At 33.5% G+C, this 12,379-nt stretch overlaps 1 protein-coding gene across 1 annotated transcript in view; it reads left to right on the top strand.

Annotated features, from left to right (window-relative positions):
* Positions 1 to 12,379, top strand: part of LOC145293048 (uncharacterized) — a 238,578-nt gene that overhangs the window by 96,722 nt on the left and 129,477 nt on the right. Inside the window, exons 12-15 of the mRNA XM_080139359.1 lie at positions 1,229 to 1,276; positions 4,154 to 4,354; positions 8,620 to 8,698; positions 10,259 to 10,405. Coding sequence (XP_079995485.1) covers positions 1,229 to 1,276; positions 4,154 to 4,354; positions 8,620 to 8,698; positions 10,259 to 10,405 — 475 coding nt within the window. The remainder of the gene's footprint in view (positions 1 to 1,228; positions 1,277 to 4,153; positions 4,355 to 8,619; positions 8,699 to 10,258; positions 10,406 to 12,379) is intronic.

Raw genomic sequence — 12,379 nt, 5'->3', positions numbered from 1 at the left:
GCATCCAATGAACATGGTTTATTATGCATGATAATTTTGAGATCATGAAATAACAAAATAATTGTAATTGCGGAATTAAGAAATGTTTTTTTTGGGGGGGGGCATCTAACAGATAACATTGCAAACTATGGCTTTGGTTATACTTGGTTCAAATCTTATTGTGTTCAACTATGCACATAAACTGTTGTGAAGGGTACAAATTTTCTACCCAATTATTGTAAATTTATGATTTAAAAAAAAAAAATTTTTTTAAAGTATTGTTTCCCCAAACAAAGCTTATTGCTATTAAAGCATAAGTAGCTGCTGTAATAGGGATCAGATTTATAGGGAGTGGGGGGGGGGGGAGTCACCTGTATGGGAAGTTGGGCAGCAACATATTTCTTAACATTACATTGAAATTTCTGCTATTAGATACAGTCGGGAAATAGAGCAGGAAGGGAATACTAAATTGCTACACCTAGGATGGTGCAATAATCACAAGCCTCTTCCGCCTGGATAGGGTGTAAAAAAGAATTTCTAATCCAATAGGTGTTGCACTGTCTTCTAAGCTCTAGCTTCTGTCACATCATGATGCTTGTTTTTTAAGTACTTACATGGGATTTGCTCCAATAAACTTCCTGCACTTGAACCCTCTTAATGTAAACAACCTGACTCGCAGCCAAATTCCATCCCTTCAATGTAGAAGTCCTTAGAAGTCAGGTTGGATACAATACTACGAGGCTGCTTTCCATCTGACTATTCAATGGTTGTTTTAAACCTAATGTAAATAAGTTGTATGTCAAAACAACATACTATAAATGCGGGTGTGCTGCAGGGATCGATCCTTGAACCTTTATGATTCCTGATATTTATAAATGACCTCCCTGATAAAATTGTCTGTACACCAGTTTGGTGAATTCTTTCCTTGTTTGGGTGCACCTTTTTGCTTGTTCTATAAAAACTTGTTTTCATATCTTGTGGCATTGGCAAACATTATTTTTGTTAGTGTTATATCTTACAAACATGTCATATATATTATTATGCCTTTGTTTTTTCAAGATGGTAATGTGAGATAGTTTCTTTTTGCCTACTCATAAAATTTGATTTTCTTAGTTGCAGATAAAGCTACTAGATCAATTTATGTGACTTTTGGAATATGACATTTTCTGTTCCGTTACGTAACATTATTACTTTATTTTACACATTGTTGGGTGTTTTATTTCATTTCTTTATTTTCTTTTATTTCTAGGGCAGGTTTTTCTATACATGCACCGCAGCCCAGAGTTATCGTTGCAAGGTAAAAATTTTCCTTACAAACACATTTCTATATTATATTTCACTTAGCCTGTGTTTCTTCCACTGTGCAGAAACTAGCTGAAATTTTGTGTGCACCTTTTTTGTGATAACATGCAGCAAACTAAGAATTATAGTATCTGTTCAATGCAAAGTTACATATTAATAGGGATTAGTATTTAAGTTCCACTTTTTCTCAGAAACTAAGCCGATTTGGCTGAAATTTTGTATGCCACAAACTAATTATTATGGTATCTGATCAATGCACAGTTATGGATTAATAGAGAGTAATATTTAATGCAAAAATGAGCACAAATTTAACCATATTCAAGCATCAATTTAGCATAAGGAACTCATTCTATATCAACAGGCTATAACTTCTACTCATTTTTAATGGGTTAAAAAAGTTTAGTTTTCAATATATTTATGAAGAAGAGTATTTTCCCCAAAGATTTGAATTAAAAAAAATTTCTAAAATTGTACTAACAACTTTTATTTCTTAAAATAATTGCAAATGATGTCTCTTTAAAGAACATCTTTAATTTTGACTGTCAATGGCTGTAATCATCCTGCTCATTGTGTCGGTCCAAAGTTTTTGTTCGATTTAGTTAGTGCTTCCTCCAAAAAAACTACGATTTTTCTTTAGAGGTTAGAAGTGGTACTCGTTTTTTTAGGTTGAATAGGTTAAGACCAAACTTCTATCTTTCCATCATCTATGCTCTGATCCCTGTCTGGCATTAATTGAAATGAATGGCTCTCACCTTGAGGAGGCTCCATGTTTTGACAAACTGCTGGGCTTGACCTTTACTCCTGATCTGAGATGGAACACGTACATCAAATCCGTTGCCAGGGCTGCTGGGAAAATGGTGGGATTGTTCTACTGTTCCAGTAGATATCTCATTGCTGATGCAATTCTCTACATGTATAAGAGCCAAGTGCATCCAAGGGTGGAGTACTGTTGCAACATCTGGGCAGGAGCTGCTAGAAGCAGCTTATCCTGCCTTGACAGAGTTCAAAATAGATTTCGTAGCCTAGTAAGGAATGCCCTTTTCTCTTACCTGGAACCTCCCACAGAAGAGACATTACGAGCCTGTCTCGGCTTTCATTTTATTTTCATGGCAAGTGCTCATCTGAGCTCCAATCATGGTCACCCCTGGCCTAGCTTCCACGAAAAACACTTGTCTAGCTGAAACCACTATCAATAATTTCCCCCACTCTTTATCTGTGCCTAAATAGATCCCATGAACAAAGCTTCTTTCTTAGAACTGCACGCCTGTGGAACTCTCTTCCATTTCCCTGCTTTCTAGCTGATTACAATATGGTCATCTTCAAGTCCAACATGAACAAGTTCTTAATGAGCCGTCCCCTTAAGTAATTTAATTTACCAAGTTCCCACCCCTAACGATGAATGACATGTTCCCCTTGACAACTGCACACTCATTAACCCTGAGTGGCTTCTGGGCCTTGATAAGTAGTGCCTCCATTGTAAAAAAAAGAAAAAAAAAAGAATAGCAAACTTGCTAACTGAGATTTTTGCCTGACCAAACAGAAACACAAGTTCAATCAACACAAGCATGATGGCAGAAGAAATAACTGTTTCTTTCAACATTTAACTCCAACTTACCCCTCAATCCCAGAGGGCTGGCTCTGACCGAAAAATCTTAGATTCTGACCTTTTTCAGCAGTCACCATTCTACCACCCAGAAACTGAAAAGAACAATTACTTTTCTCAAATAAATTAATCTTAATATGTTTCCCCATTTTATAAGGTATTCATTTTTATTTCAAACAAAACATCTCTTGGATAACCAGACTAGAATCATCCGTTTGGATAAAAAGGAATTTTTTCCAGAAAATTTCTATAAAATTTTTTTTACTAAAATTGTATTTTTATCAGCTTCTATTAAAATAGTATATATATATATATATATATATATATATATATATATATATATCATTATTTTTTTTTTTTTTTGGAGGGGGAGGTACAAAACTTTATTATAGATGTTAAAAAGAGAAGATTGAGTTTTTTTTGTATCCATGGTAAAAAGATGGATGGAGGGAAAACCTTCAATGGAGGTTAAAAAGAAAATAGTTACATAAAAAAAGTGGGTAGTTACATAAATAAAGGCTGACCAGCTTTTGCCCTAACTTTTCAAAGCGGAATCAAGGGCTTTTTTTTTGTATAGGGAAACAAATTTAAACGGGGGAACGACTAAAATAAAATCACCTATTGAAAAGGAAAAAAAATAAATCTATCATTATAATAATTATACAATGGAGATGTATAATTTTTTTAAAATTATTTATTTTATATACAAATAGTTTTTAAATATTTTTCTTCTAAAATATATATATAAAAGTAATTGAATGTCAAAAAAATTTGCTATATTAATCCAAATTAATTAATTGGTGTAAATGAATGAGTGAAGATAGTTGGACACCAACAAATTTTATAATCTCACATTAAACACTTCATCAAATCTCCACGCTAACGTAATGTACTTGCAATAACCCTTATCCCTGAGTGGCTTCTGGGCCTTGATAAGTGGTGATCACTGTGTAACAAAAAAAAAAAAAACATCTAATAATGATCAAAATAATTAGTAACATATCTGAAGACTAAATTTTCGTTCTCAAATGAATAAAACTTGTTACAAAAATTTAAACTACATATGTACTGTTTAATTCTTATGATGTCTCCACAAATGAAGCAAATTTAAAGATTTTACATTGCTAAAAATGTTTTCACTGATTTTCTTTTCTTTATGTCTAATGATTTATGAACTTGTGTAATTCTCCTTCACTTTTGCCCATGTAATCTTATTCATTTCTTATTGCTTGTAGCCTTTCTAATTAATTTGTTTCCGTTTGTTGCCAGTTTTTCCAGTGGGAAGATCAATATGACCAACAGTCAACCAGGATGTCATCATCATCTATGACTCCATTAAGATCACAATTACCAAAAGTGTGCAATGGAAAGAGTGTTAATATCTATCTGAGACGTCATCACATCATGTTTTATTGTGAAACACTCTTTATGCGACAGAGCCCTTGGGAGAGAAAAAGCAAAAAGTACCAAGTGAGTTCCATTTTATTATATCAAACAGCAGATTTCAAGTTGACAGTTTCTGTTACTTACTAGCGAGACATGTGTTCTGGCATTGCCTGAGAAAATTGAGTAAACCAAGAAACTGCTGCTCTCACCACTGAACCCTATACTCATATTCACTCCAAATAAAATCCAATCCTGTGAACTAGGAGCCATGCCTACAGGGACACATTGAGTTGACAACTGAACAGCAAGATGTCTGTTCACATTACATTTACTTTTCTGCATGTTAATACAATCATGAAAGCAGAGAACAAAAGTGGAATTCCAAAGTTTATCAGTTCAAGGAAAGAAACTATTAGAGTTTGTGGCATCTTGGGATTTCTACAGTGAAGGAGTGGAATTTTGCTGCATGTCAAGTTAGTTAGGAAATATGAGTGCAATGAGTTCATCAGAGCATATTCCATTAAAATGCTTGTCAGACAAACATAGGGATGCAACAATATTGTGGTGATGGGACAGGGGTTGGAGCTTGGTTAACCATGCAGAATCTTGTTTGGACCCTGTCTAATAGAGAAAGATTAGTGGTTAATGCAGCAGTTTACATATGGCAACAGTACTTCATACACAGGTGATTGATACTATTTTTATGAGTGTTTTACTGTCAATTAAAAAAAAAAGGTACTCTTGCATAATTTGGCCTGGATTCTTGGGAATTCCCATTAAGCATGAATCAGGTGAGATCGGCAACCATCATTTTCAGCCGAGCATTATTCAAATGTTGAAACGCTAAATCGACTTTTTATTTACATCACCGACAAGGAGGGTTTTTTTTTTTGGTGACCATACCAAATTGCAAGGCCGAAACCCTCCTTCCAATAATAAACAAATATATTCTGCCGGGGATGACAGTCGTATATCCGACTGTTGGAAGGGCCTATAACAAAGTAGGAGAAGAATGATTCTACCAACCACCTGACAGTGAATCATAAGTATGCATTTAGTAGACCCCGTGACGAAGGCAACAATGAACCACGTCGAGAGGATGTGGGAAGGGAACAAAATGAGCAAGAATGCAGGAGCTTCTGGATACATATTTACTTTAATTTATGTGGAGACAAAAAAATTCAGAAACGATCCTTTTGTCTCCATCATAAATCACATTTCCGAAAGCTACCCAGTTCTTCGGGAGCTTTCTTCCATCTCCCTCCCTCTTTGTCATCAATGGCCGTTCAACAGTCAACCGAAGTAAAAGATTCCTAAGGAAATATTCTCATATCGAGAAAGTTCTTCTGCCAGCAATGAACAGCCATAAAAAAGAAAAAAGAAAATAAAAATATTAAGTTTTCTTGAAAACAAAAACTAAATTTTTTCCTGTACTTTCATCGAACAATTTATGCTTTTCGTAAACATATTTTTACATATTTTCTTTAAAAAAAAAAAAAAATATATATATATATATATATATATATATATATATATATATAAAATTTCTGTGAAAACCTCCCCTCTCTCCCCCACAAAAAACTTGACTAAACAAAAATCTTGAAAAAAATAAAAAATAAAAAAACTTGTACTTACACCGAGTAATTTACAGTTTAAAAAAAAGTAAAACTTTCATCTTTTCTTGAAGGAAAAAAAACTTTTTGTTGATAAATATTATGCATAAAATAAAATAAATAAAAATATTTTCAGTCTTTTAAAAGTAGGGTTTCTTATTTTTGATGATTTGTATTTTTTTTCCGGTTTGTTTGTTTTTAAATTAGTCTGCATCTGTTACATACACTGTTCGGCTTAAACCAATGATTGGCGGTCTCGCCTGATCCATGCTTGATGGGAATTTCCGAGAATTTGGGTGAAATTATGCAAGAGTACCAAAAAAAAAAAAAGAAAGAAATTGCTAATTAATTTTATGCATATCACATTTCAATTCTGATACAACTAAATCCAATCTCAGCGATTCAGAAATATCTCTATAATGTAACACAATTTGCTATCTACTCTTGTATTAGATAATAGATGAATCTGGGGGTCAAACTTTGTCAATCATGTCTAATAATTTAGTCTACACTTAATTCTAGAAATGCAATTTCCTATTAATATTAATGTATAATGAAGCAGATCTGATGGGAATTGATCTAAGCTTAGCAATTTTACAACCTGTGTAGATATTCAAATATACAGTTTTACACAAAAAAAAAAACTAAAAGAGGCATCCAGAAATTTCCTTAAGTATTAGAATGGGAGGTGATGGTGGTCTGGTGATTAATGACACAGACTGACGATCTGAGTGTTCCAAATTTGAATCCAGTTTGTTCCACAAAAATCACTTTCATTTAGGATGTTGACAACCTACTCGTGATCCCTCCCATGCGTACACAATGTCTTTCTATAAATTATTTTGACTAGAAAATTATTGGGGAAATCAATGCTAATAATAGAATCTTTGGATTCATATGATGATGATGATATATTAGAAAACAAAAAACAAAGTATGTTTTATAGAAATGGTTTATTTTAAATAGTTAAAATGCAAAGTTAAAAACCTGTTTTATGCCATTATATTTTTAACACTCAACCCACCTCCATTTTTCTTAGAGTAGATTTTATAACGAATTTTCAAAAAAATCATGTGTTTGGATCGAATAACAATTACCATCATTGCATCCTTGCTAAAAGCTTACTTCAGAAAAGTTGTTTTTGATTCTATTACAAGGTTTTGTTATAAATAAAATAAAAATAAATTAAAATGCTGTCTTCATCGTCCTCCACTGATCTCACAATATCATTGTCATATACCCTAAACAAAACTAAGACCACCATTATATTCTTCAAAAGTTTGACTCCAAATAAAGTTGTATTGAATCTTGTTATAAGACTTTTTCAACTGCTTTTTGTTTTACAAGAGAGTCACTATTTATCAAGGCCCGAAGGCCACTCAAGGATAAAGGTTAATGAATTTAAGTTGATAGTGTAGTAATCATTAATGGTGTAGATTGGGCAGGATTTGGATTATTTAAAGGGACAGCTCAACAAGAACTTGTTTACATTGGACTTAATAAACTACCATATTGTAAGCGGCCAGGAAACAGGCCAGTGGAACAATGTTTCATAGGTAGGCAGTTCTAGGAAAGAAGCTTTGTTCATGGAATCAGCGTTTAGATTTAGGCACAGATAGAGGGTGAGGGAAATTGTTGATGGTGGTTGTAGCTAGTTCAGTATTTTTGTGAAAGTTTGGCAAGGAGGAGACCATAGATTTAAGCTTAGATGAGCACTTGCCATGAAAATAATGATAGAGACAGGCTCGCGATGTTTTTTGTGCGAGAAAGATTGCAAGGAAGAGAAAAGAGTATCACCTACCAGATTTTGAAGCCGTTTTTTTTTTTTGTCTAACTAAGACACTACATTTAATATATAAATCCCCTTATTAACTGTTTTTGCCTTTTATAAGATCAAGTCTGATTTTATAAGCAGACTTCCAATTTAAAACAGGAGGTGGCTGGAAAAATGGTTGAATCATTCTACTGCTCCAGAAGATATCTCACTCCAGATATAATCTACTTCTATAAGAACCAAATACATTCTAAGATGGAATACTGTTGCCACATATGGTGAGGAGCTGCTCAAACCATCCTTTCCTGCTTTGACAGGGTTTAAAACCAGCTTCAAAATTCAGTAGGCTATGTTCTTTTCTCCTCTTTACAACCTCTTTCTAACAGCAAATCTATCTCTGCACTATCATTATTTTCAAATGCTCGACTAAACTTCAATCTATAGTCTCCCCCCCCCCCGCAAAGCATTCACAACAAAAATTTGTCACTGTCAACAATTTCCCTTACTCTCTATCCGTGCCTAAAACTAAATGCAAATTCCATGAACAAAGAAACTTCTCTAGAACTTCCCACCTGTGGAACTCTTTACTATGGAGCTGATTTCCAGCTGACTACAACATAGTCATTTTCAAGCCCAATGTAAAAAGTTCTTGTTGATCTGTCTTCTTAAATAATCAAATTCTGACCAATTTCCACCACTATTGCTTATTACAAGGTTGTTTCACCAATACCTGACACTCACTAACCCTTATCCTTGGGTGGTTTTTGGGACTTGATAAGTGGTGACTCCTTTGGAAAGCGTTAATGTCATAGGCTAGATTGAGGCCTTGTTTCTTGAATTTTAGCATTGTATTGATTGTATGCATTTATTATTTAACATTTCACCAGATAACCATTATGCCTGTAAAATGTTTTAAAAAATCTATCACTTAAAAATTTACTGTTTTTTCTTATTTATTTTAGCAATATGAGTGTAAAACCCAGAAAGATCGACTTTACATCAGGTTGTCTTTTAAAGAACCTTCAGGATGTTATTCCAAAGGTAGAAACTTTTTTATTATCATGCAAGCATATTATTGGCATGTTAGGCTTGAAAGACTATATCAAATACACTCTTAAGTGTATAAACTAAGGAACTTCTCAATTTTCCAAGTGTTAGAATACCCCTCCCCTCAGGAAAAGAAATAATGCTGACATTTACTATCAGTTTGGGTGAAAGAGCTACCAGAAAATGACAAGTATGTCATCCCACCACATGCAATAAATTCTGGGAACATATACCAAAAAGAACAGTTGGAAATAAGTTATACACTGTCCACTATGACTGTGCAATTCCTAGGGCTATATACCTAGAAAACGGAGTTTTTGAACCTGATACTGTGATATGGGACGAGAAGCAACCTTAGTAGAACTTTGTGTCCCTAATGATGTTGGGTTAGACAGAGCTGAGAGTGAAAAGATAATAAAATACCAATGTCTTATGCATGATATGAAAAGAAACTGGAATCTTGGGAAGATCTGCATCATACCAGTAATTATAGGAGACATCTGGACTCTTAAAAAATAATTTCCAAAACTGTCTGGCAAATATACCCTGTGAACCAAGTAGAGAGATACAGACAATTGTACTTAAAGGGACGGTTATAATGTTAAAAAAAAGATTTCTCGGTTGGAATGTAGTAGATAACGGATGAATGTTTGGTATCCAGTAGGATTCCCCATCCCAAGCTAGAACAAAATAAGAAAATTGAAAAAACTAAAAGAGGTCAAATGGTCTTTAATCCACAGTAAGGTTCATCCAATCATTGACAGGTTTTTTTTCTATTCTGTTGAATGTCTTGTCACCAACACCAGAGTAATCTATTAAGAAAACTGATTAAAGTGTTGATTGCTAGACTATGTGTCAGGTTGTAATGTCTTACATGGTACCAGTAGCAAATGATTATTGTAATAGACAGACACCATTGTGAAATCACTGGTGCAAAATTCAAATCCTATAGGATTCATTGCAGTCAATTAGACACACAAGTATCATTGGGGAAAATTCTAGCATATATCGATAAAATGACAAATAGTATTCAGATTCAGTTTATATACCGTAAATCAAAATAAGAGTTTTTATGCAATAAACAAAGTAACTAACATTTCACATGTACATCACAAAATAGTACCTGCCAAAAGTGACTTACTCCTGGCTGTGCTATTTATAAAAGAGATTAGGAAAGATGGACTTTCCTGACCAAAGCAAGAAAATGCAAATTGTCTCATTTCTGCTTGAAATGCATTTTCATTGCTGAACTTGCAGATAAAATGGATGTAAATTTTAGATGGGTTCAAGTATTTCTAAGAGGAGCTATGTCTTCCACTTAAGTTTGAAATAGCATGTATTTGATCTCTCACAGTTACGTTTGAAACAGTAGTTTTAGATGTGTCCAAACATCTCAGTATGTCATGCCTGACTTTGAAATAAAATTTTCATCATTAAATGCACAGATTGATATTTTGTACGTAATACTCGAAATATATAGAAATATTTTTATCATCTTAATTCCTCTTTATCTTCACTTGTTGATTCATTAACAAATGAGAGTCTTTTTTGTAGATGATTTGTGGGTAATATCAAAGAATTTGAATCTTGAAGCATCGGTTACATTCATTGCCAGAAGTGTATTTTATGGACCCAATTCCAGTTCAGAACTTCAGATTGAACCCTTGGCTGGATATTCACCATCAAATTGGAATAATGAGAGTAAGTATCTGTTTTGTTCCTTTCAATGTGCACAGCTTGTCTAAAACCAATTTAGCAGACAGCTGAAATATAACACAATTAAATCCTATTTCTTCTATGCATAACTAATCAGTTGGAAATACTACCAAATTAATGGATAAAAAGGCAGTCTCTGAAAAAAAAATTAAGAAAAGTTTAGTAATTTATAATTTTGGTCCCCCAATTTATCGGAGAGGGACCTATGTTTTTAGTAGTGTCTGTCCGTGCGTTAGTTAGTTCAGACAATTGCTAGATAACCGTCCATTAGGTCTTCCTGAAATTTTGCCACAAATTGTATTTCATTAAATAGATGTGCACAGTGAAAAAATTATTTTTGCAAAAATTCCTGTTGCATCCTCAGGGGCTCAAAAGAGGTAAAAAATGCCCTAAAATTGCCAAAAATGGCAGGTTTTGCCCCATAACTTTTGATCCATCCATTAGATTTTCCTGAAATTTGGTCAAAATGTGGAGGCCATTGTTCTTAATATAAATTCAGTATGGGTGTCCCTTGCAAAATTTGAGTTCACATCTCTCTGGGACTTTTAGGGCTACAAAAACATGCCTTTTTGGAGCTCTTTTTTCATATTACTCAAAAATTTGATATGTATGCCTATATAGTGGTTTTCCATAGTGCTGAATTCAAATATACATGTCTTAAGGCATGAAACTGCATTGTTTGTCCATTTTCACTGTGATTCGGCATTCCCAGGAGCTCAAAAAGGGATCACAAATGCCCCAAAGTTGCAAAAAATGACACTTTTTACCCCATAACTTTAGCCTCATCCATTAGATTTTTCTGAAACTTGGCAAAAATGTGAAGGCAGCCTTGGCCATTCACACTTCTCACATTCATCATTTCTTCACTATTTTTTGTGGCATCATCTCACATGCAGCACCAGAGGGGAACCACGCACTCACGGCTTGATATACTCTAAAGTGAAAATTGTGACACTTGTATGACTGAAGTTGCAAACTTAGAAAAGTTTTTATCATTTTTATTACATATACACCCGTATGACCTTAAAAGACATCACATAGTGCGGCCCCTTTTGAGGGATGTGAGGAATGTACAGTTGCCCTTCAATTACCGTTGCTCCCAGATCCACTTTGTCCCAGAGTGATAATACCTGTTCAAGCTGCCTGAAGATACTGGCATCCTGACCAAAAAAGTACAAAGCATTGATGTTGTTTTTTATTTCTTTCCCTTTGAAAAACTCAATCATATCCTACAAAGTCAAAAACAAAACCAACAATTTTCTTCTCCAAAACAACCAAACGAAAATACTGTAAATAAATATTTTGAAAATATAAAAACTTAAAGCACAAAAAACAAAATCTTTCTACAAAATTACTAGATTCCCCATTAAATAACCTGAAAAAGATTGACATACCATAAAACAAAACGAAACCATTTTGCATTAAGATGTCTTAAAATGATCAAAATTTGCTTAGATTTGGAGAATCTATATATTATTAAGATAGCGTGTGTGTTATTTATTTTGTGTGTCACGCTTACAACCGAGTGACTGTCGTTTAATTGTTATAACTTGTTATAAACTTCCAGTTCTCATAATAAATAATTTTACCAAGAATTCTTCATAACTTTTGATTTCGGTTTTGATTATAGCTGATGACACTCCAGTATCTATTTTTTTTATAAATAATTTTATTTAGTTTTGATTATAGGAACTCAAGTTATATCTATTTATATATATATATATATATATATATATATATATACTTTTTTATAAGTTTTGGTTTCAGTTTCGATTCAAGCTAATGCACCCAAGTCATATGGATATTTTTTTTTTATTTTTGAAATTGCAACTTTATAATATATATATTTTTTTAATTCAATTTTCACCCCAAACAAGGCACAGTACCACTTTGAAGTAGGGGGCTACTATCAGGGACATGTTGCAGGGATATTATGAAGGGAGATGAGTAGCAAGATGT

This window comes from Euprymna scolopes, chromosome 14, assembly GCF_053919585.1.
Source record: "Euprymna scolopes isolate OS-2025 chromosome 14, ASM5391958v1, whole genome shotgun sequence".
NCBI classification, from domain to species: domain Eukaryota; kingdom Metazoa; phylum Mollusca; class Cephalopoda; order Sepiida; family Sepiolidae; genus Euprymna; species Euprymna scolopes.
The sequence above is the reverse complement of the archived record's forward strand: the minus strand, read 5'-3'. Positions and strand labels throughout refer to the sequence as shown.